General features: G+C 36.6%; 1 protein-coding gene across 14 annotated transcripts in view; it reads right to left on the bottom strand.

Annotated features, from left to right (window-relative positions):
* Positions 1–146: 146 nt before the first annotated feature.
* Positions 147–24,293, bottom strand: part of PCNX1 (pecanex 1) — a 210,766-nt gene continuing 186,619 nt past the window's right edge. For 12 of the 14 annotated variants that reach the window (XM_005561665.4, XM_005561671.5, XM_045396644.3 and 9 more), the window contains 6 exons: positions 13,278–13,508; positions 11,806–12,080; positions 10,094–10,299; positions 6,470–6,912; positions 5,911–6,051; positions 147–5,709 (listed from right to left, as the gene is read on the bottom strand). In XM_005561665.4, coding sequence (XP_005561722.1) covers positions 5,569–5,709; positions 5,911–6,051; positions 6,470–6,912; positions 10,094–10,299; positions 11,806–12,080; positions 13,278–13,508 — 1,437 coding nt within the window. In that variant the 3' untranslated portion in view covers positions 147–5,568. Of the gene's footprint in view, positions 5,710–5,910; positions 6,052–6,469; positions 6,913–10,093; positions 10,300–11,805; positions 12,081–13,277; positions 13,509–21,527; positions 22,234–24,293 lie in introns of those variants that run through there. The other 2 variants (XR_012415913.1, XM_073997656.1) reach the window with 2 other exon arrangements.

Genomic DNA, 24,293 nt, shown 5'->3' with positions numbered 1-24,293 from the left:
ATGCTTTTGCTCTACTGTAAGCTGAAGCACATGTTTACAGGCCAAAGCTTGTTTAAAATTATTTCAGAACCAAGTGTGAACATGCCATACAGAACTTAATATAGTGTACTCTAATTTTTCTCAATTTGACAAAAAATGGACAGAAAGCAAAATGAAAAAAAAATTTATTTCCTCAGTGTTTTATCCACTGTCAATACTGTATTTTTGATGCAATATATTTGCCAAAAAAACTCAGCCTTTATTTTCCATTATAAACAACTACAATATTTACAAGCTGTTCAGAATAACACTCAGACACACACACAGTCACAGACACACGTAAGTACATATGTCCTTATCTCTGGTTTATGCTGAATGCTGGTAAAGGCCATGAACTTTCCAGAGCCCATGATCAGAAAAGGAAAACCCATTTTCCTTTCTTACGTTCACTTTCCTAGAATCATTTTCAATATTCCTCCTTCCATTTCCTCATGCTGAGCTCATTGCCAGACTTGTATAGGGTTAATCAGTTTTTACATTTTACTTTTACTTAAACCACAAGCTTTTGAAAAGCATAAGCAGACATGATCCCCCCACCCATTTCTATTATTTTGGTTGTAGAATCAAGCTTCATATATAAAAAGTCTTGTTCAATCACAAGTACACTAAACCCAAGAGTCATCTGGAGCAGCCATCTTATGCTCTATTACTACTCTGCTCTGAATTCCGGGGCACCACCTCATTGTGCAGGTAACACCCAGGAATTCATCCCCATCACAGTGTTAGATGACCTTTGTTCCTTTCTAGCTTGGCTCCACTGAATCATAAATTGTCAGGTACAGAGCTGAGGCATAAGAAAAAAGGTGTAACCCTATATAATAGGTATAAGTCTTAGAACGGAGTTGTCATATAACTTTGTGGTGACGATCAGCTCTAGTTCCACCAAACAATGTGAGGTTGATTCCATAAAATGGCAGATAATGAAATTCAACTCACAAATGTAAGTTATTTATCTTAATTCAGAAAGAGTATGTGGCTTGTAGGCAATAAACTGTTATACATAATTCTTGACAGATGACTCTGGTGAGGTGATTCAAAGAAGAAAATATACTTCTGTTTCAAGCACTTACTCCACTCATATCCTACCTGATTTATTTGTATAATAATTAATTCCTTTCCAATTGCAATTCTTCCTAGACATTTAACAAGTAAAAATAAGACGGACTGGGTGCATATCAACCAAATTAAGAAAAAAAAGATAAATGAAGAAAAGGATTGGCTTTTTAATACTTATTTTTAAAAAGCCACATTCAATGCAATATTAGAATTATGCTGTCCCAATGCATGGTAGTATCTAATTTTCTTCTTCCTCAACACCAATAAAGCAATATCCACATAAGACTGAAACAGAATGTCCAAAGTCCATTAGCAAGTTCCATGTACCACATAAGGCTTGACTGACGTTATTCTCTCCACTAATCTTTGAATTAAAGGAAAAGCCTCTAGAATAAAAAGGGACATTTTATACCTTATCTAAACCATGTATCCTATCAAAAGAGAAAATTAACTGGGTCTGTTTCCAAAGTAACTTTATATGATTACATTACACAGAAAAAGAATACAAATGAATAATGAGGACTTAAAAAACAAACCACACACACACCCCAGAAAAGGCTTTGTCCATATTCATGAAAAATTAATTAAAATAAATATACATGAAATTAACAATCTGGACAGCAGTTTATAGTTAAGTAGCTAGTAAATACAAGTTCAAATAATTCTGACAAAATCATTATTACCTTTTTCTCAAGTCACATATTTATTTAGGCGGAAAAATGCTTGAAAGCTAGCTATGCGAAAAGGACATTTTTAGACACTGGGTGAATCTTCAGCTTAAAAGGCCCAGTGCTGGATGAATGACTCACAACAGCAATCCACCAAATGCAGAGCTGCTAAGCAGAGGCAGAAGGATGCTACTCAGAAGCACAGAGGAATTTATCAAGGCTAAGCTAACCTTGCGGAAAAATGTGAGGCTGAGTTTTATATTTTGGTATGTGATCGAAAAATAAACTCATTCAGAAAGAAAAACACATCTTCTTACTAGGTTTCCTACACAAAAACTTATATTTTCATTGCCTGACATTTAGTATACAGAGTAATTCTCCACATCTCACTTAGGATACAAACATTGTCTGACTCCTTCTGTTTTAAGAATTAGAAGTATTTCAGATATACTTGAAATATTTTCCAAAATACTTCAAATCTAATAGAAATAGATTATCATCCTCCAGTAACAAAGTCAAAAAAGGAAGAACACTGGTTAAATTTGTCCACTCATTTCCTAAAAGGTAATCTCTTAAAAAATATACATACAGCCTCACCACTTACTCTTCCAAGTTCCTTAAATATCACCATCTTATGTTAATCTAGATTCTTGGAAAAATTAAAGTTCTTTACCAAAAGTCAACATTAAAGTTTTATCCAGTGTTGAAACTGGTGAAAAAGAGAGTTCATACCAAGGTATAAGTTGGAAGATTAACCAAAAGCTTAGTGAGGAGTTAAAAAATGTTTTTTTGCCACTGAATGAAAGAAATAAAGGAAAAAAAGGCAACAATTTATAACTCATTCCATGATTACCTTTCTCTCAAAAGAGGAGGTGGGAGAAGAATTAAACAAGATAAAACAAAGATTTCAATCGTACAATTCCATTAAAAGGAAATGAATAAAAAAGCTAGTATTTTAGTTACATCTTTTAACTTTCAAATTATGGAAATCAAAGCATTGGCAATTTATAAGCTAAAGACATTAATGTATGCTGAAGTCTTGTACATAACTGAAAAGAGTTAAGCAGATAATCTAAACGAGTCACTTACTATTCTCTGGGGGGTGAGGGGTGAGGCAGGAACAAGAATTTATGATCAATTTAGTTAACACAAGTATGTTTATTTCCATATAATAATTTAGATCAAATTATTCTTAAGAATGAATCTTTCTTCAATTATCACCATTTCCCCGATGCAATTACTAGAAAAGTATTATGATTTTTAAAAGGTTGTCAGTTTTAGACTCTTAAGAAAAACAACAGGGCTTCTCTCAGGTTCTAATTTATAAACTCACTAAAGAATTATATGTTAACAAAATTCAACTTGTTTTGAGAAAAATATATACCAATTGTTACCCAAAATCAAAACCCAACATATATGTTCCATATAAAATCTAGTCTTGCATTTGAAATCTGACTTTTTTCAGAGTACGTGATGTGTTTAAATTTTTTTTTGGAGGAGGGCTAGAAATTAAAACATTCTAGCCCTTCTGATTAAATCATGTAAAGGTCAGATTTTTTTTCTGTGTGGGAAAATGAATTATCTTCCATCTAAGATTGAAAAGCCTCTACTTATCTCTTATCTAGGCAATGACCATGAAAAGATCATATTCACTTCAGGAAGGGAACAAGCAGCAGGGAACATAGTTCCTTTCAGAAGATTTTAAAAATATATGTATATAGAGAAATAGATTATAAATTCAGTTTCAGAAAAAAACCTTCCAAAACCGAAAACAACACTAAACTTCAATGGCATACTGTAGATCTGCCAAAATGAGGCAAATGCAGAATATAATGACAGTATCAGAAAAATACATTTTTAAATGGTCAATTTAGAAAGGGTACCTTTGTACAAAGGTTCAGTAAATCATTTCACAAGTATTTTTAAACAGTAAATTTTGTAAAGTGTGAAGTCTATGGAAATGTCAACACAAGGCACATTAGGTTCTGGATGACCACAGAAGTTTAAAATTAGAAAAAGGGAAAATAAATAGGTTTTAAGGTGGAAATGCAGTAAGATTTGTATGTTCACTATTTACTTTCTTAGTTTTCATTCCTTCTACTGTAATGTTATGCTATAATGTGAGATCTACATCAGAATTAGTAGGAAAAACAGCTTCTCTCTTCTGTCACCTCCACAAAAGATACTTTAAATCTGTACTGTCTAATAGAGTAACCACTACTTACATGTAGCTACTGAGTACCTGAAATATGGCTAATGACCTATGATGAAATAGTAATACTTTGACTATACTGGATTAAACAAAATGTGTCATTAAAATTAATTTTACCTGTTTCTTTCAATGTTCTGTTCACAAGGGGTAGAAAGATGGCTGCTCCTAAATGCTCAGAGGAGATGTACACTTTTCTTTGGAGTTTCACACCAAAAGGGAAAATTTTATCAAGGATTTAAAAAAATGCTAAATTTGCAAATTAAATCTAAATTGAAGTTCCCATATCACCCAATTGTAAATATGAGTAATATATTTCCCTGAATATACACTTTAAAAAAAAATAAAATTTAAGTTATGACACAACATATGAATTAAGTCAATTTCACAGTTATAAATATTTCAATTTACAGCTACACACTATAAATTACAAGAAATAAAATTCAAGTAACAGAAAAAGAGGGGAAAAATAAAAAGCAAAATTATTAAAGAAGGATTTAATAACAATAACTGCACCATTTGGATAATTTTATTTGAAAAAAATTTTACTTGATTAACTGAACTGCATGTGAGTAACTTCAAGAGCTAGAAACTCATAAATAAAAGGCAATTGAGCCTTTCTTTAAATTCCTGGACATTCATCTGCTTCTTAAATAAAAGTGTTTTCTTCCCAGAAGCACGCCCAGCAGAGCTTGCCCTGGTGGAGAGAAGCAGAGCGCGTGGGCTCCTCTGAGATGTAGACACAGGAGCTGGCAGTGGTGTTCACACGACCGATCCGCTGACTATTGGCTCTGGGCAATGTCAATGATGAAGCTATGTATATCTTGAGATTCCATATTCACTTTAAAGAAAATATCCAATGTCCTGGCATGAAGTACACACTACTAACAGAAAAATGAGCAGCACAGTTCCTGCTACCTATGTTTATAAGGAAAGGGAAGGGGCTAATCCCAAAGGCAATTTAAATAATGGTATTTTATTTTTATATATAAATAAATGATCTGAGAAATCTCAGACTTTAGTGCATTGCTGTAAAAAATTAGTGCAGTTTTTTCATTAAAGTTTTTAGCGCTCAAGGAATAAGATAAATCTATGTCTGTTCATAGTCTCTTTCACTGTACATTAAACTTTTATACTGCTATAAGTCAAACGGAACATTTCTACACTTGTCTGTTTTTAAAAATTAAGGTAAATGAATTTCATGTTCTATGACAAAACATGGCAATTATTTTTGGCAAAGAAATTAGAAAAATATGAGATCATAGTTTAGAAATGAAGAGTTTGTTGATTTAAAGCATAGGCAATGCGTAGGAAAAACTTTTTTTAAGGATGTATTTTAACAGAACTTTATCCTTCATGCAAAATGTTTTCTCGGCAGCTAACTTAAAAAAATATTTCAGCTTTATTTGGGGATGGAGACAGTGACAGGAGTCAGGGTGAGGGGCAAAGGAGAGGCGCTTAACCAAGCTCATTCTGTTTTCAGTCTCTCCCACATAGGATCAAAGTGATACTTGCAGGCATCTTCTGCTCGCTCCTCTCTTTTTCCAATGCCTTGGAATTGAGAGGGATAAAGAAATGTCTTTATAAAACACTGGCTCACACTTCAGCCCCAAGTTCTAGTACCCCAGTTTCAATTACAGTCACATATTTATCATCAATCTGGACCAGAAGTACTGCCTTGTCGATGTGGGATCTAGTACCTGGATCTCTGCTGCAAGGCACCCATCGGTGAATCACCTAATGATTTAGAATAAAATAAGAAGTTAGTGCTGGAGACCTGGAATATACTCACAAACTCTTACCCTCACCTAGGATTAGTAGTAGCAATTTTGTCTGAAAATTATACATAAGTATAAAATCAGCTAAAACCATGCATCCAAGTGAGGCGGACTTCAAAAAAGGCAGAGCCCCAGACCGCTAGCTTGTAAAAGAACTTACATGGCCTTCCATGCCCTCCTGCGGACTCCAGTCTTTCCAGCTATTTCTCCCAGCTTTTAACCGAAGTCCTTCATCAGGCCACTGTAGCTCTTTCCTTTTAGATAGGTTGATCCCTTCCAGAATTTGACTGGGATCTACAATCTACATGGTAAATAAAAACATTTCCAATTCTTTTTTTTCTTGATGATGAAAAATTACATAATCTCAAACAAAATGTTTTTCACAGGACTCTGTGTCTCAAGTTATTTTTTAAATTCCTATAATGAAATTAAAAAAAAAATCTGAAGAGCTACCTATTGAATTCTTTTCAGTCTCTGGTAGACCTCACTGCAATGGCCATGTGACAATGGCTGAACAAGGAACATGTATCACCACCACAAAAACCATTTGCTTTCAGCTTTTAAGTTTGAAGCAATTTTTCCCCAACATTCAAAAATATTCTAGTCTTGAGACAAAGTGAGATAAGGTGTGTTTTCACAAGAGTCCTTCATTCAACAAATAAGAAATAAAAACCAATAAGCAACAAAAACAGCACAAGACCACCTCTGGGCTTACTTACTTGGACTCTGTAAATCACTTCTCCCTTTCTGGCATGTGAATTATTGGCAGGACTTAAAGTGTTGCCTGGCTGTGCATCAGTGGCACTGCTCTGACCTCCCTCTGTTGCAAGAAAGCCCACGAGAGTGTGATGTTTGCAGGCTGGGATGCTTTGGCTGGAGCTGCTGGAGGAAGGGAGGCCGTGCTGCACACAGGCCAGGCCACTCTGAACTGAGGGTTCCATTTGGTTCACCATCGACAGTCGGGATTGGATGGATGATGGCAAGTTTCGAAGCGATATCTGACTGGTGGAAGAGCGCCGACAAGGCACAAACCCAGTGGTGGACATCCGGAGGGACGAATGCCGGCTGCTGTAGCAGTAGGAAGACTGGCTGGCTACTGAGGCCCGGGCAGGAGACTGTCTGACCAGGCCCGATTGCACAGAGTGAGAGCTGTGGCTAGTGCCTAGGAGGAGAAACAGCAGCACTCACTCAAAGTAGAATGACTCAGACACAATACTTTTTTGCAGCTTCTAAGACTTTTTCCCCTAAGCAATTAATTGGTGAATTGATAGAACTTAATGTTTGTTCCTAAAACTTTTAAAGTTAAGAAAAGAAATATGTATCTGAGATCTGTTTTCTTCTGTGGTTTCTGTAATATATTTTTTATTTGCTAAAGTTTTTTAAAGTTCAAATTCTGGGGCATACGAAAGATATAATTAATAACTAAATATTTTACAGCAAATATCAGGACTTAAGATTGTAATAAATCCTAAAATATGTTTCACAGAAATATTTTAAAAGAACAAGAATACTTCCATAATATATCAGAAATGAAGTATCTCACGGAAATGAGAAGGTCAGAAGGATTTACTAAGAAATACTGCATTATCTCACTTGTGGAATCTGAAAAACCCAAACTCACAGAAGCAGAGAGCAGAATGGTGGTTGCCAGGGGCTGGGGAAGAGGAGGTGTTGATCAAAGGATCAAAATTCCAGTAAGTCAAGAGGAACAAGCTCTGGAGGTCTATTGTACAGCCTGGGAACTAGCGTTAATAATAATGTGTTGTATGCTTAAAAATTGCTGAGTAGCTCCTAAAATGTTCTTACCACAAAGAAATAAGTATATGAGGTGATGGATATGTTAACTAGCTTAATTTAATCATTTCACAATATATTCACATATCAAAACATGATGTTGTATACCATAAATACATATAATTTTTGTCAGTTAAAAAAGAGAAATATTTATTAAGGCCCTACTATGTGGCAAGCTCTATAACTACTATTTTTCAAAGTATAGTATTACTGCCCTTTCAACTTCTACCAAGGAAAAGCTACACTGCCTATAGAGAGACAGTGAATACCACGCACTACTAAATAGGAATGATCAGTGGCACTGAAAACCAGGTTCTTCTGCCTTTTTCAAGTGGCTTGATATAATTCTTCGGACTTGTCTTTTTCTTGACTTATAAGAGTAATGTAAAATTAATTACATTGAAAACATAGTTACATGTACTTTTTACCTGAAAAGAAAAAGAGCTCATCAAGGTAAGAACAAAAAGTACATTTAAAGAACACTGAAAGTTTTAGGTTTTCACTCAGAAGCAAAAAAAGAACATCCAAAATGTTGATCTAACAGGTCTCTTCACTTAAATCCCATTGGAATATATCTTTAAATTTAATAAATGTCTTTAAATTTAATAAATGTCTTTAAATTTAAGTAAATGTCTTAGAACTTTATCTGATTCATGTGAAGCAATCAGGGGGGCAGTCGGGGAGAGGATCAACTTCTCCATCTGGCTGGATCAACTGCCCAGCCATATGGAAACAGTTGAGACCTTATTCCTTCTGCACACCAGGTGGATTGCGGATCTCATGTCAAAGGGAAATTAATAAAAGCATACTTTGAGGGCCTAGGGACAGGGAAAATTTTCTTAATTAGGACATAAAAAGTACTAATGACAAAATAAACGATTAGTAAGTTGTTCTCACTAAAATTAAGGACTTCTCATCAGAAGAAGGCAAGTAACTCTTCACAGTAGGAGAATGAAAAGACAAGGGACAGCATGGGAAAAGATATTTGTGGTACAGAAAACTGAAAGAGCTCAAATCCAGAATATAAAACACAAATCAATAAGAAAAAGATAACCAAATAGAAAAATAGGCAAAAGATGTAACTAGGCACTTTAGAAAGGGGAGCTGCTGATAAATTCATTAAAAACTTCCATTCTTAGGTATCAGAGTAATGCAAATTAAAAGAAGAAAATTAAAGACCACCCCTTCTCCTGCCACCCTGGAGCAAGCCTGGAGCAAGCAAGAGCAGAGGCAGGAACTGACAATCTTCAAACTTACTAATCATTTATTTTGTCATTAGTACTTTTTATGTGCTAATTAAGAAAACTGTCCCTGTCCCTAGGCCCTCAAAGTATGCTTTTATTAATTTCCCTTTGACATGAGATCTACAATCCACCTGGTATGCAGAAGGAATAAGGTTTCAACTGACTCCACATGGTTAAAAACAAAACAAAACCTTTCTGGAAAGATTTTTGGTATTATATATCAAGAGTCTTATTCTCATAAGCTTTGGCCTAGTGATTTCATTTTTAAAGTCTCTGACCGATGAAAATAATAAATGATTACAAAGACTTATATACAAAGATCATTACAACATTATGTTAGAAGAAAAACCAAGTCATTGTCCAACAGGGGAGAAGTTGATTATAATAGTTAAATATTGTTAGCCTTTAAAAATTATATTTTCAGCTGGGCATGGTGGCTCATGCCTGTAATCTCAGTACTTTGGGAGGCCAAGGCGGGCAGATCACAAGGTCAGGAGACCGAGACCATTCTGGCTAACATGGTGAAACCCCGTCTCTACTAAAAACACACACACAAAAAATTAGCTGGGCATGGTGGCATGCACCTGTAGGCCTGGCATGCACCTGTAGGCCCAGCTACTCAGGAGGCTGAGGCAGGAGAATGGTGTGAACCCAGGAGGTGGAGCCTGCAGTGAGCCGAGATCATACCACTGCACTCCAGCCTGGGCAACAGAGTGAGACTCCATTTCAAAAAATAAAAAATAATAAAAATAAAAATAAAAATTATATTTTCAAAGAATCCTTAATATACTAAAATGTTTACATTGAATTATCAAGTTTTAAAAGTATATATACAAATAAATATATATTTTATATATATAAAATAATATGAACAAATGGAATAATGTACAACTTGGAATAAAAAAAATTCTATTTCTGGGCCGGGCGTGGTGGCTCATGCCTGTAATCCCAGCACTTTGGGAGGCCGAAGTGGGCAGATCACGAGGTCAGGAGATCGAGACCATCCTGGCTAACACGGTGAAACCCTGTCTCTATTAAAATTCAAAAAATTAGCTGGGCGTGGTAGCGGGCGCCTGTAGTTCAAGCTACTCGGGAGGCTGAGGCAGGAGAATGGTGTGAACCCAGGAGGCAGAGCTTGCAGCGAGCCGAGATTGTGCCACTGCACTCCAGCCTGGGCACCAGAGCCAGACTCCGTCTCAAAAAAAAAATTCTATTTCTGAATTTCCAAGTAGATCACATATATATACTAATCAGCCTCTATGGCTAAGAAGCTAACGTTAGACATATAACTTTGTTTCATATTACCTAGTGTTGGAGGATAAGATGTGACAGGTGGGTGGAGTCCAGTTCCTGATCCCTGCCCAGGATTTGCAGTGCTTCCCTGGGACACGTTGCTGTGGGGATCATTGGCGGTAGTTGCGCTGTTACCAGTGCAGGAAGTCCCGCCTCCAGTATCAGAATCTTCAATATTGCCACCACTGTTACATCCAGCTCCGCAACCTTTCCTAAGCCTAGGAACAAATACCAAAGTAGGAAGCATTATCCCAAGATCCCAAGGAACAAAAAAACTCATTACGTTTTCAAAGAATGGCTTAATTAAGAACTATACCCATCATATTCACTGCCTCAAATCTTTTATAAACTCTATTATCTTTCCTGCACCATAATAAAGAACCATATATAACTCAGTTGTACCATTAAGATCATAGCTGGAAGTGGAATTTTTATTTATTTATTTATTTATTTTGGGGGGGGGGGCGGAGTCTTGCTCTGTCACCAGGCTGGAGTGCAGTGGTGCAATCTTGGCTCACTGCAACCTCGACCTCCCGGTTCAAATGATTCTCCTGCCTCAGCCTCCTGAGTAGCTGGGACTAGAGGTGCCCGCTACCATGCCCAGCTAATTTTTGTATTTTTAATAGAGACGGTGTTTCATCATGTTAGCCAGGATGGTCTCGATCTCTTGACCTTGTGATCTGCCCGCCTCAGCCCCCCAAAGTGCTGGGATTACAGGCGTAAGCCACCGCGCCAGGCCTGGAAACAGAATTCTTACCAGTGCCAACGTCTGTTCAGTGACTCTGAAGTATGTAACCCCTGAAAACCTAATTCATTTATACTGTTAATATACTACACTTGAAGAGAGGTGCTGAAATCATTTTTTCCTCTTTTTAAAAAATGGAGAGTGACTAAGCAAACAAGGACAATTGGGCACTCTATCTCTATGCCATTTGTCTTAGGGGGAAAGAACCTCTTTAAGGTATCCAGCATATTAGATCTTTTTTGGAAAGAAAATTTCTTTGAACACTCCCCTGGCTTATATTGTGCCTTCTGTTTGGGCAGAGATTGAACATTTGAGAGTTTGCTAATTTAATTGCCAGATTTGGTTTTCTTAAGCTATATTTAAGAATCTGAACAACACTTATGTTCTGCAATATTTCTTCATCATCCAAACTATGATGTTCCTACACCAGACATCATAATTTACTAGACAAAAGACAAAGAAAAAACATCATGTGAATATCTGAAAACACTGTAAATTTCAGATCTGAGTGAGAATGTATTGTTAAAAAGTCAGTAGTATCTCTGTATTGCCATCAAGTCTCAATGTGTTGAGAGTGCTCCCCCTAGTGTTGGAACAGAATGGTAAATCAGAAAAAGTAATCAACTTGCATGTTATGTTTTTCTCTTAATTTTCCGTTTGTATAGAAAAAATATCCAAATATTCTAATAGTGGTAATATAAAATAGAAAGTTAAAAAAAATTAAACAAAGGGTATTTTCCAAGATTCTACCAAGTAACAGAGCAATGGTTCTTAAACCACAGTTATACATCATATTTATCTAATAAGATTTTGAAGGTAAGAATGCTCAGATTCTACTTCTTGAAGTTAAGAAATAATGGGTTCATATTGTACCATGGCATCTGTACTTTTTTCTACAAGCTTCCCAGGTGATGCACACTGCCTAGATTGATAGGGTCAGGAATACACCAGCACTGAATAATGCAACCCCTTGGCTCACCTGTGCCAGGTTGACACTATGAAGTTCCTGATATTTCCCAAGCTGATAGGACCCCCAAGAATGTCTTTAAGCTGTTCGTGGCTGTCAGAGTAAGAAGTTGTCAGGGGTGAGACAAAGATTGGGTAGCCAATAGGTTGATCACAGGATGAGTTTATCATGTTTCTCAGGGCTTGCTTTGCATTTTGGATGCTACCTCTCTCTGGGTTACGGTTACGTAGAAAAACAAGCTCCTGCTGTTGCCCTGCCCAAAGACCCCGGACACATTCCTTATTCACCTGAAAACCAGAACACAAGGGAATTAGGTTAAGGGGCCAAGAATAAAATTCACAGAAACAGAAGAGCAGAAATGGGAGGAATACAAAAGACATTATGATAACCAGTTGTGAAAAGCAGGGAACAAATATAAGTAGGTCACGTTTAAATAGGAGGTAATCAATTTCCCTTTGTCATTAGCAGATTGCTAAATAATAAGTATCTACAGAGCTCTTTCTTCATGCTCTGTCTTTAAAGTATTAAGTAAAATGAAGTCAATTTAGTTTTTTAAATTGGCAGAGCACTGATAAATAGGATAATAGGTATCTTTTATAGAAATGAGAGATAAATATTTAGAGTTGAAAGAATGTTTATGACATTTGTGGGCTGATTAATGTAAATTAAAAAATAACTATAAACTATCAAAATTTCAGAAATTAAGTGTCTTAAAGCCCTGAGATGTTTAAAAAAACAAACAAACAAGAAAAAGTTAGAAAGAACTATTTAACTTCTGATCTCTATTAAGTACATGGTATGCTATCATTTTGCAACCTAGGAATCATATTATATTAGCAATATGGTGCTGACTTTTTAAAAAGAAATGCTGCTCAAATTGCATATATAAAAGATACAAGACCTGCCATTTAATGGATAAAAGACTGTCAAAACTGAAATAACCAAAAATTTTAAGGCTTTATGGCACATGAGAAACTTTCAGAGGACAGAATAAAGTACTGAAAAAAATAAGTCAAATCAAGTGCTCATAAACAAGAAAGACTAATGTAATATCGTCATTACTTTTTTTTTCTGTGAAAAAACTTTAAATCACTTTTTAAAAGTTTACATAAAGGCTGGGCGCGGTGGCTCACACCTGTAATTGTACAGCTTTGGGAGGCTGAGTCAGGTGGATCACTGGAGCCCAGGAGTGTGAGACCAGCCAGGGCAACATGGCAAAACCCCATCTCTACAAAAAACGCAAAAATTAGCTGGACATGGTGGTGCATGCCTGTAGTCCCAGCTTCTCGACAGGCTGAGGTGGAGGATCACCTGAGCCGAGGGAGGTCAAGAGCCTGCAGTTAGTCATGATCATGCCACTGCATTCCAGCCTGGGCCACAAAGTGAGACTCTGTCTTAAAAAAATAAAAAATAAAAAATAAAAGTTTAAATCAAGTTATTCAACTTTTAATTTTTGGACACAAATAAATACCTCAAACACTTACTTTAATGACCCTGAAGCTCAGGTAGCGTCTGTTGAGCATGATGATTTTATACTCATTGGTGCCATCATCCATGACATGCCGCAGAGCAAGCAAGGAGGGAGAGTTGGCAAGTACTGCACTCCGCCACGCAGGGTCCCCTTCATGGGCTATTACGAGGTTTTTCTCATGAGATACTATGGCTTCATACAGCACAGTAGGGTCATCATATTCATCTGGAGAAGTAAAATGATCCTAAATACAAAAATAATATATAAATTTTTAAAGGAAAATAAGAGAACTGATAACTTCTACAGTTACTAAGTGAAAGTTCTTAAAAACTAGTTTAATATGAATACTTCAACACATGTTAATATTAGAGATAAATTATAGATTCTCAATCATAACTGGGTTAGGAATTAGCTCATTACTGCTATAATATTTTGGTAAATTCCTCAATCCAACCCTCTCCTCTAAGTTCCAGATGAATAAATATCATTTCTGGTTTTTATGTGTTTTGTTTTTCTCTTTCAAGTTGGTTTTTCATATCTTTGCTCATGTTTTTTTTCTGTTGAAGGATTACGTCACTATTAGCCAAGGAAGGCTAAAACCATATAAAAGGTCTCTATATTGTGTTTCTTTTTAACTAGGTATTTTTCGTATAAAGTCATATCTCTAAAATGGGTTCTAATATACCACTTTATCCTGCCTCTCATCTAGTTAAGATACAGCTCCAATCTATGAGCTTTGATCACAGATCTGCGGTCCTAGTCCTAGAGAAGTTGGTAAAGTTTTCTCGGAAAAGCCTCTTGGTCTTAATAACTACTCATTCATTTGATAGTTATTCAGTATTTACCATGTACAAGACTCTATGGCAGGCAGCATAGATGAAACAAAGAAGATACGAAATGTATCTCCCTATTATAAAACCCACACATTAACAGGGACAGGACATATACTGAAACAACCATAATATAAATCTGTAGTTTTGAAATGGTATATTAAAGAAATGTAAATATTATAGGCTGCTTTCATGCTTATAGTTGGGAGGTTGACAAATTTCTGTATCCAGGTAAAGTAATCCATTTGCACTCAAGTCAACTGACCAGAATTTGTGCTATGTGAAAGGAGAAGAGGGAGAGTAAGAGATCTATCTTAAGGATAGAGCCTGTTAGCTGGGGGGTTGAGATATGTGAGATAATACTGTACACATAAATAATGCTTCACAATATAAAATGTTCTACACTATTTCACTGGAATCTTACCACAATCTTGTCAAGTAGGTTGGGTTGATAATACCTGCATTTTTGATGTTTAAAAATTGAAGCTTAAAGATGCTTAATTGCTTCCTAAGTTTAGGAAGTTAGTAAATGCCAGGCAGAAGATTTTGGACCTTGAAGACTGGTATTCTGGAATAACTCAGTCAGACAAAATAAAGAAAAAAGAATAAAAGAAATGAACAGAGTCTTTGAGGAATATGGGATTATGAAAAGCAACCAAACTTACCAATTAATGACATTCCTGAGAGAGGAGGTGGAAAAGTAAACAACCTGAAAAACATGTTTGAGGGAATAACTCAAGAGCATTTCCCTAATCTTGCTAGAAAGGTAGACATCCAGGTACAAGAAATCTGAGAACAGCTGTGAGATACTATACAAAATGAACATAACGAGGCATACAATCACCAGGGTGTCCAAGGTCAATACTAAAGAAAAACTCTTAAAGATCAGATCACATACAAAGGAAATGCCATCAGGTTAATAGTAAACTTCTCAGAAGAAACTTTATAAGCCAGAAGAGATTGGGGCCTGTTTTCAGCATTCTTAAAGAAATTCCAACCAAGAATCTCACATCCTGCCAAACTAAGCTTCATAACTGAAGGAGAAACAAAATCTTTTCCAGACAAACAAGTGCTAAGGAAATTTGTTACCACTTGACCAGCCTTACGAGAGATCCTTAAGGGAGCTCCAAACATGGAAACAAATAATACCTGCTACCAGAAAAATACACTAAGAACACAGCCCACAGACCCTATAAAGCAACCACACAGTAGAACTATGAAGTAACCAGCTAACAACTTCATGATAGGACCAAAACCTCACATATCAATATTAACCTTGAATATAACACCCTACTTAAAAGACACAGAGTTGCAAGGTGGATTAAAAAAAAAAAAAAGATTCATTTGTCTGGTATCTTCAAGAGACCCATCTCACATGCAATGACACTCATAGGTGCAAAGTAAAGGGGTGGAGAAAGATTTATCATGCAAACAAACAAAACAAAAGAGCAGGGGTCACTATTGCTACATCAGATAAAATAGATTTTAACAACAGTAAAAATGAGCACAAAAGGTCATTACATAATGACAGAGGGTTCAATTTAACAAGAAGATATAACTATCTTACATATATACGCACCCAACATTGGAGCAACCAGATTCATAAAACAAGGTTTTCTCGGCCTACAAAAAGACTTAGCCACAATAGTAATAGTAGGGGACTTCAATACCCCACTGACAGTGTTAGATCATTAAGGCAAAAAACTAACAAAGAAATTCTAGACTTAAATTTGACACTTGGCAGCCAACTGAATCTAATAGAAATCTACAGAATACTCCACCCATCAATCACAGACTACACATTATTTTTATCTGCACATAGAACATACCCTATGACTGACCACATGCCTGGCCATAAAGCAAGTTTCAATAAATTAAAAAAATCAAAATAAAAGTAACCATACTCTTGGACCACAGTGGAATAAAAACAGAAATCAATACCAAGAAGATCTCTCAAAACCACACAATTACATGGGAATTAAACAACTTTCTTGTGAATGACTTTTGCGTAAAAAAATGAAGTTAAAGCAGAAATTAAAAAAATTCTTTGAAACAAATGAAAACAGAGATACAACATGCCAAAATCTCCAGGATGCAGCATCTATGACAAACCTACAGCCATCATACTGAATGGGAAAAAGGTGGAAGCATCTCCCTTGAGAACCAGAACAAAACAAGGATGTCCACTCTCACCACTCCTATTCAACACAGTACCAGAAGTCCTACCCATAGCAATTAGACAGGGGGCAAAAAAAAGGCAAGCTAATCGGAAAATAAGTCAAAGTATCTCTCTTTGCTGCTGATATGATTCTATACCTAGAGAAGCGAGAAGACTCTGCCAAAAGGCTCCTGGAACTGATAAATGACTTCAATCAAGTTTCAGCATACAAAATCAGTGTACTAAAATCAGCAGCATTTCTATTAATCAATAATATTCAAGCCAAGAACCTGGAACTGTTGACTTCAATCAAGTTTCAGCATACAACATCAGTGTACTAAAATCAGTAGCATTTCTATTAATCAATAATATTCAAGCTGAGAAGCAAATCAATAATGCAATCCCATCTACAATGCACTCACACACACACACACACACACACGAATACATCTAACCAAGGAGGTGAAAGATCTCTACAAAGAGAACTACAAAACACTGCTGAAGGAAATCAGACGTGACACAAATGGAAAAACATTCCATGCTTACGGACTGGATGAATCAATACTGTTAAAATGGCCATACTGCCCAAGGCAATCTACAGCTTTAATGCCACTCCTATCAAGCTACCAATGTAATTTTTCACAGAATTAGAAAAAGCTTCTAAAATTATATAGAACCAAAAAAGGAGCCTGAACAGCCAAAACAATTATAAGTAAAAAGAACAAAGCCAGAGGTATCACATTACCTGACTTCAAATTTTAAGGCTACGGTGACGAAAATAGCACGGTACTGGTAAGAGACAGACACACAGACCAATGGAACAGAATGAAGAACCCAGAAATAAAGCTGTACACCCACAGCCATCTGAGCTTCAACAAAGTTTTGAAAAAATACACAATGGAGAAAGGACTCCCTATTCAATAAATGGTGCTAGGGTAGCTGGCTAGCCACATGCAGAACAATGAAACCAGACTCCTACCTTTTACCATATACAAATATTAACACAAGATGGAATGGATTAAAGATTTAAATGTAAGACCTTAAAATATAAGAATCCTAGAAGACAATCTAGAAAACACCATGCTGGACATCAGCTTTGGGAAATAATTTATGACTAAGTCCTAAAAGCAATTGCAACGAAACCAAAAACTGACAAGTGAGACTTAATTAAACTGAAGAGCTTCTGCACAGGAAAAGAAGCTGTCAACAGAGTAAACTGACAACCTACAGGATGGGAGAAACTATTCACAAACTATGCATCCAACAAAGGTCTAATACCCAGAATCTATAAGGAACTTAATTCAATAAGCAAAAAACAACCCCATTAAAAAGTGGGCAAAAGACAAGAACAGATACTTCTCAAAATAAGACATACAAGCAGCAAACAAATGTGAAAAAAATGCTCAACAACATGAATCATCAAAGAAATGCAAATCAAAACCACCATCTCACACCAGTCAGAAAGACTATTATTAAAAAGTCAAAAAACAAGAGAGGCTGGCAAAGCTGAGGAGAAAAGGGAATGCTTATACACTGTTGAAATGCAAGTTAGTTCAGTCACTGTGGAACGCAGTTGGAGACTTCTCAAAGAAACATAACTACCATTTGACCCAGCAATCCCATTACTGGGTATAAATCCAAAAAAAAATAAATTGTTCTACCAAAAATACACATATACTCTTATGTTCATTGCAACACTATCCACAATAGCAAAGATGCAGAATCAACCTAGGTCCTTATCAATGGTAAATCTGATAAAGGAAATAAGGACTACTATGCAGCCATAAAAAAGAATTAAGTCACTTCCCTTTGCAGCAATATGGATGTGGATGGAGGCCATTATCCTAAGCAAATTAGGGTAATTCTTAGAAGGTACCTCTCTTCTAGGAATTGCCTTCAGCTAATGGAGCTACCTGGGTAGGAAACGCCAGTGTTGGGGGTGGGGAGGGGTACATCCTTCTCTGTATGGGATGAGAAGTAAGGAAGTACACAGCATAACTTCTGGAGATACTGCTAACTCCAGAGCTGCTTCTAGAATCCAGCTAAGGCTAGAATTCAGCTAAAACACATTTTGCTGAGCTGCTTCCCTTTTTCCATCCCACTTCTAACACTTCTTTACAAACATTTCTTGAGTGCACCCCTCAATTAATCTCTTGCACAAGAATCTTGGACTCTAACCTGTTTTTAGACCACTTGATCTAAGATAGCATTCATAATATACTGATAAGCAGTTCTTAACTTCCGTATATCATACACCAACTCTCCTAATTTTTATTTTAAATACTGAGTTCATATTTTCCTATACAAGCAGACAGTCAGATGTCATCTGATACACTATCTTTTAGCAAATAGTTCTACTAGGTAAGGAATGCCATCTTTGTAGAGTAGTATTTTTACAATTACTTGAATGAAAAATAAAAGTCCAGACATAAGCAGTAACATTTTTTTCTACTTTTTTTTTTGGAGACAGGATCTCACTTTGTCACCCAGGCTGGAGTGCAGCGGCGTGATCATACCTCACTGCAACCTTGACCTCCTTTGCTCAAGCAATCCTCTCACCTTAACCTCCTAAGTACAGACACACGCCCCCATGCCCAGCTCATTTTTTTTTTTTCTTTTGAGACGGAGTCTAGCTCTGTCTCCAGGCTGGAGTTCAGTGGCACAATCTCAACTGACTGCAGCCTCCTAGGTTCGAGTGATTCTCCTGCCTCAGTCTCCCAAGTAGCTGGGATTAAAGGCACACACCGCCACATCCAGCTAATTATTGTATTTTTAGTAGAGATGGGGTTTCACCTTGTTGGCTGGGATGGTCTCGATCTCCTGACCTCGTGATCCACCCACCTTGGCCTCCCAAAGTGTTGGGATTATAGGCATGAGCCACTGTACCCAGCCCAGCTAATTTTTAAAAAATTTTTTTGTAGAGACAGGGTCTTCCTATGTTGCCCAGGGTGATCTCAAACATCTGAGCTCAAGCGATCCTCCTCCTGCCTCAGCCTCCCAAGGTGCTGGGATTACAGGCATAAGCTACTATGCCTGGCCAATAATCACATTCTTAAGAAAATGAACAAAATGCTGGAAATTATCAGGCATGCCCAAAGTGGAAAATGTTTCATCTTGTTTAAATATCTCTTCACTGGCTTTAAAATGCTTGAATAAATATGTAAAGTTCTACGTACACTGAAAACTGTGAGGTGCCTCTGTATGTGGTGATTTGGAAAGATGTCTATGTCATATTAAATGAAAAAAATAGCATGTTACAATTAATTTGCATAGCAAAATTACATTTTTAAAAAGGAGCATATCACACACATAGATGAAAATGTATGTGCTTAGAAGAAATCTGAAAAGATACATCAAATTACTGGCAGTGATTGCTTCTTGGGGATACTGTACAATAATATGGAGTGATGGAAAGATGTTTATTATTGAGCAATGTTTACTTTTTAAGAATATTCAAGAGACATTATCAGTTTTACTGGTAAAAGTTTTCAGAAGAATTTTAGAAATATACTTGAGATGTTATAAGCAGATGCACAGGATACACTTTTTTAGAGCAATGAAACTCATTCATTAAACATCTACAGTCCACTGTCCCAAGCAAGGAGAACATAAAGATTAATAAGAAATTATTCCTGTCCTCGAGGATATCACAGACCGTAACATTTTTGGCACATAGCATATGTAAACTCATTTGGATTTTGATTGGTTTATTTTAGTTCTAACAACTATGTAATCCTCAAAGAGTGCTAATAAAGGAAAATAAATAAGGAGGAAATATATTTTACAAAAGCAATTAGAGGACAAGAAAGAGAACAGATGAAAAAAGGAATTTGCTTAATCTGAGTTTTGGTTAATCTTCTTCTGCAAAACTGGGATTAAAATAACTTTCTGGGTTGTGGTGATTTAATGCATATGAAAGTACTGTGTACATGTGGGACGCTATACAATAGTAAATACTGTACAGATCATAACAGTTTCTTCTTGGGGTTTTTTTTTTAGAGACTAGGCGTTGCTTTGTCGCTCAGGCTGGGGTGCAGTGATGCAATCATAGCTCACTGTAACCTCAAACTCTTGGACTCAAGTGATCTCCCATCTCAGCCTCCCAAGTAGCTGGGACTAAAGGCATGCGATACCTTGCCTGGCTAATATTTCTGTTTCTTTTTTGCAGAGACGCAGTCCCGCTATGTTGACCAGGCTGGTCTCAAACTCCTGGACTCTAGAGATCCTCTCAACGGTGCTGGGATTATAGGCGTCAGGCACCACGTCCGGCATACCATAACAGTTTTAGTTACCAAAAAGTAAGCACATGTAATACATAAGGTTGGAGAGGGTAGGGAAAGAACTATAAAGAAAAAAGTCCAAAAACACCTATGAAGTACTAAAAGTACATCATCAAAGACTATGTCTGAAAGGCAAAGGTTAACAGAAATTTTGTATTTTCAGCTCTCTGGAAACAGAATCTTCTTAAAAGTCAAATAGAAATACAATTTACAACAAAATGCACCCATTTTAAGTGTACAGTTAGATGCATCTTGACAAATGTGCATACCCAGGTAACCACTGCTGCAATCCAGATATAGAGCATTTCCATCACCTCAAAAAGTTCCTTCCTGCCTCTGGCATTCACTCTCTAAACTCCAAGTAACCACTGATCTGCTGTTTGTTATTAGTTTCTTTTTATTGCTGAGTAATATTCTTTTGTGTGGATATACCATAATTTGTATGCCTGTCTGCTGATGGACATTTGAGTACTTTCCAGTTGGAGGTTATTACGAATAAAAACACTATAAACATTTGTGTTTAAGTCTTTGTGTAGACATATACAGTTGACCCTGGAACAACGCAGGGGTTGGGGTGCCTATCCCTATGCACTCTAAAATCCATGTATAACCTTTGACTCTTCAAAAAATGTTAACTACAAATACCTCACTGTTGACTGGAAGCCTTACCAATAACATAGTCAATTAACACATAGTTTGCATTTTACACATATTATATACTGTATTCTTACAATAATGTAAGCTAGAGAAAAGAAAATGTTATTAAGAAAATCATAAGGAAGAGAAAATATATTTACTGCTCATTAAGTAGAAGTGGATCATCATAAAGGTCTTCATCTTTGTCATCTCACATTTGGAATAGGCTGAGAAGGAGGAAGAGGAGGGGTTGGTCTTGCAGTCTCAGAGGTGGCAAAGGTGGAGGAGGTGGAAGGAGAGGGAAGAGAAGCAGGTACCCTTGGTGTAACTTTACCAAAAACCATTATACGTTTCTGACATTTTTCCTTTTTCATTTCTTTAAAAATGTTTCTATATAGTACCAATTCTTATTCTACCTTTTGCTTTAGTTTTAGTGTCCACATCACAGAAGGGTCCATGCTGTAAAATAAGTCAAAAATCAGTCTTGAATAATCCGAATCACTCTGCCAGACTATGTAAAGTCAGCTTGTTTTCTGGCACTGCTTCCTTGTGGTCCTCATCATCTGGTGCTGGCTTGGAAGCATTCATCTCCATAAAGTCATCTTCTGTTAATACTTCTAGTGTGGTGCTTAATACCTCTTGAATCCCTCCAAGAGCCACACCTTGTAATCCTTCATCCTCTACCTTTTTTTTTGCCATATCAACAATCTCTTTCATGATTTCCTTGATTGGCTCTGTCATAAATCCTGTGAAGTCATGTACAACATCTGGGCACAGTTTTCTCCAGCAGAAATGTATTATTTTGTGTTTGATGGCTTCCATGGCTTTTTCGATAACAGCAATGGCATCTTCAATGGTGTAATCTTTCTAGACTTTCATGATGTCTATCAGGGTTCTCTTCCATAGCACTGACAATCCTTTCCATTGAGTACCATGTGTAATGAGCCTTAAAGGTCTTTATTATAACCTGATCTGGAGGCTGAATTAGAGAAGTTGTTTGGAGGCAAGCAGACCACCTCCGCACCTTCGGTGTTGAACTCATGGGGTTCTGGGTGGCCACAGGCACTGTCCAATATCAAAAGAACTTTAAAAGAAGGTCCTTTACTGGCAAGGTACTTCCTGACTTCAGGGACAAAGCATTGGTGGAACCAAACCAGGAAGAGTTCTCTTTGTCTAGGCCTTGTTGTACAATCAAAATAGCAGTTGGTGCTTATCTTTTCCCTTCAAGGCTTAGGGGTCTGCGGCTTTATAGGTAAAGACAGTCCTGATCATAAACCCCTCTCTGCATTTGCACAAAACAGCAAACTTAGCTTACCCATTCCTGCCTTAAATTTTGGTGCTTGGTGCTCTTCCTTACTAAAAAGTGTCCTTTGTGGCTTCCCCACCCCCAACCCCCACTGCAGAATAGGGTACTTTCACCTGCATTAAAGATCTGTTCAGGCAGATATCATTTCCCCTCAATGATTTTCTTAATGGCATCTGGAACTCGTCTGCTGCCTCTTGGTTGGCAGAAGCTGCTTCTCCTGTTATCTTGACATTTTTAAAGCCAAAGCTCTTTCTAAAATTATCAAGCCATCCTTTGCTGGCATTAAATTTTCCAGCTTTAAATCCTTCACCTTCCCTATGCCTTAAGTTGCCATATAATGACTTCACTTTTGCTTGAACCATATTAGTGTTTTATAGGTATGCCTTTCTTATAGAAATCCTGCATCCAACATAAAAGCTCTATTTTCAACATGAGATGAAAATGTATTTTGTAAAATGTGCAAGGTTTTCCACCTGCTGGTGTAGTAACAGTGGAAGCTTCACAAATTTTTTTTTTCCACACTGGTCCTTAAGATGGATTTACTTATCTTGGAATGGTGGGCAACCACAGTTGCAGACCTCAATCTGTGGCACATATCAAGCAACTCAACCTTTCCTTTTAATGTCGTGACTTTTCTGTTTCATGGGGGCCCTTTCAGCATCACTAGTGGCGCTATGTATGGATCCCATGGTGTTATTTAAGGTTATGGTACTGCACTAAACACAATGAGAAATACAGGAGAACTGCAAGTGAGCTCTTTTTATTGAAATACACAATTTACTGGAAAGGCGAACTGCTCACACAGAGATGATCAGTGCCACACGGCGTTTTAAGCACATTCCCAACATTTGAGCTCACAGAAAAAGCAACAGAAGGTGACTATGACATTACTGTAGTGGTATAATATTAATATGTACCACAGTTAACTTTATGTAGTTACGATTTAATGCTGCATCTTTGTTTGTTTACATTTCTTTCAACTGCAGATGGTGCCACGTATAGTCTATAAGTGTTTTTGTAAGTTTTGATAAATTTTAACTTTTTATAATAGATTTCTGTGTGTTTTATGGTAGCAAATAATAAAATAAACCAGTATCTATGTGTATTTTATGCATTCATGACATACCTAAGTTTGTCTTATTTTATTGATAATTCTAGGCTTTGTAGTTCATCTTTTTCAAAGTGTTGTAAATTTCCAAAAAAGTTTCCAGTACATTTACTGAAAAAAAATCTGTGTATAAATGTAGCTATGCAGTTCAAACCAGTGTTGTTCAAGGATCAATTGTACTTTAATTCTCTTGTGTAAACATCTAGAAGTAGAATTGTTGGGTTGTAAGGTAGATGCATATATCCTTTCTTTTAGTATATGAGCCTATTGTTCACTTTTATGGATTTTCATGAGCACATGAACTTTGGCAATGACCAGTACTGATTTACACATCTAGATTTTCCTGCCTGAGAGATCCTCATAGACAACCTAATGTCTTGCTCAAAGTGATGATCAATAAATGGCTGTTGTTTGTGACTTTATAGGTCAATCTCCACCCTCCCAGAAGGTATATCAGAATTAAGGAACTTCTTCAGGTTGCATTACATTCTCCACCTCCTCTCCTCCCCTCATCCCTCCATGGTTCCTGGGTTCCAATTCTACATTCTCACCTCCCTGTTTATAAATGTTGTCAGTCCTGGGGCATCATCCTCAAACAGTATTCCATTTTTTCAAAGAGATTTTCAAATAATGTGTTCCTTATTAGTAATGTTCCTAAAGAATGTGAAGTTTTTAATTTAATTCCCACACTTTATATTATACTATAATGAC

The sequence above is a fragment of the Macaca fascicularis genome, chromosome 7, assembly GCF_037993035.2.
Source record: "Macaca fascicularis isolate 582-1 chromosome 7, T2T-MFA8v1.1".
NCBI classification, from domain to species: Eukaryota; Metazoa; Chordata; class Mammalia; order Primates; family Cercopithecidae; genus Macaca; species Macaca fascicularis.
Note: the sequence above shows the minus strand (reverse complement) of the source record. Positions and strands in the feature narration are given on the sequence as shown.